General features: G+C 45.6%; 1 protein-coding gene across 1 annotated transcript in view; it reads right to left on the bottom strand.

Moving 5' to 3' along the window:
* The window catches only part of LOC106964019 (myosin heavy chain, fast skeletal muscle-like), a 26,093-nt gene that overhangs the window by 16,104 nt on the left and 8,658 nt on the right, over window positions 1-1,331 (bottom strand). Inside the window, exons 8-10 of the mRNA XM_015059238.1 lie at window positions 1,188-1,330; window positions 1,002-1,092; window positions 446-835 (exon numbers count right to left, since the gene is read on the bottom strand). Of these exons, the coding sequence (XP_014914724.1) occupies window positions 446-835; window positions 1,002-1,092; window positions 1,188-1,330 (624 nt within the window). The remainder of the gene's footprint in view (window positions 1-445; window positions 836-1,001; window positions 1,093-1,187; window position 1,331) is intronic.

Here is a 1,331-nt window from a genome sequence, read left to right as displayed (position 1 = left end):
AAGTTGATCTAAAGTTGATCTAAAGTTGATATAAAGTTAATCTAAAGTTGATCTAAAGTTGATCTAAAGTTGATCTAAAGTTGATATAAAGTTAATCTAAAGTTGATCTAAAGTTGATCTAAAGTTAATCTAAAGTTGATCTAAAGTTAATCTAAAGTTGATCTAAAGTTAATCTAAAGTTAATCTAAAGTTGATATAAAGTTGATCTAAAGTTAATCTAAAGTTAATCTAAAGTTGATCTAAAGTTGATCTAAAGTTAATCTAAAGTTAATCTAAAGTTGATCTAAAGTTGATCTAAAGTTTCCTGAGTTTTTGGTGGAAATTTGCTCTGACCTGCCGCCGTAAACCGTTCACACAGAACCTCGCTGGTTGAATCAGTAAAATGAATGATCAGAAATCAAGTTTCAGCAGAACATTATGGTAGGTGTTAAGGATGAACTCTGACCTTTGCTTTGGCCAGAGTGTCCATGTTGCTGGACAGGTCGTCCACCTCCAGCCGCAGCTCGCTCTTCTCCTTCTCCAGTTTCTGCCGGACTCTCTGGACGTTGTCCAGCTGGTCTCCCATCTCGGCCACGCTGTCTGCGTGCTTCTTCCGCAGCGCGGCGGCCGTGGCTTCGTGCTGCAGCGAACACTCCTCCAGATCGCGCCGCAGCTTGATGAACTCGGCCTCTCGCTTCTTGCTGGCCTCCAGCTGAGCGGCGCCGGCGCCGGCGGCCTCCTCCAGCCTCTCGGCCGTCTCCTCCAGCTCCCTCGACAGGTCCGATTGCTGCTTCTCCGCTTTGGCTCGAGCCGAGCGCTCGGCCTCCGTCTCCTCCTCCAGCTCCTCAATGCGAGCCTTCGGGGAAAGTTCCAGAAGGATGAAACTGACCTGCTGTTTTCAAAAGACTTCATGCAAGAAACCTGTTAGTTATTTACAGCTTTCTCCTCCAAAGCAGCGTCTAATTTAGCCTCAGGGTTTTACTGTGAGCAGCGACGAAGGCCCGGCTCTTCCTCTTCCTCACCTGCAGCTCTTTTATCTTCTTCTGCAGCTGACCGCTGACTCCTTGCTCATCTTCTATCTTCGTCTGCAGCTGTGATAACTCAAAGTCTTTTCTGTGAAATGAACCAATTTTCACAGTTTTAACATATAACCACATTTTAGTTTGACTTTACTCTCTGTTCATCAGATTAAATTTAATCTGAATTACTTTTTCATCTTCTCGTCCAGCTGCTGCTTCTCGTTCTCCAGATCCATGATGGATTCCTGAGCGAGTTTCAGGTCTGCCTCCAGCTTCCGCTTGGCTCTGTCCAGATCCATCCGGACCTTCTTCTCTTGCTCCAGAGAACCTTCC

Source organism: Poecilia latipinna, unplaced genomic scaffold (assembly GCF_001443285.1).
Source record: "Poecilia latipinna isolate Pla-1442-1.1 unplaced genomic scaffold, P_latipinna-1.0 Scaffold1615, whole genome shotgun sequence".
Taxonomy (NCBI): Eukaryota; Metazoa; Chordata; class Actinopteri; order Cyprinodontiformes; family Poeciliidae; genus Poecilia; species Poecilia latipinna.
This window is presented reverse-complemented; position numbering and strand designations above follow the sequence as displayed.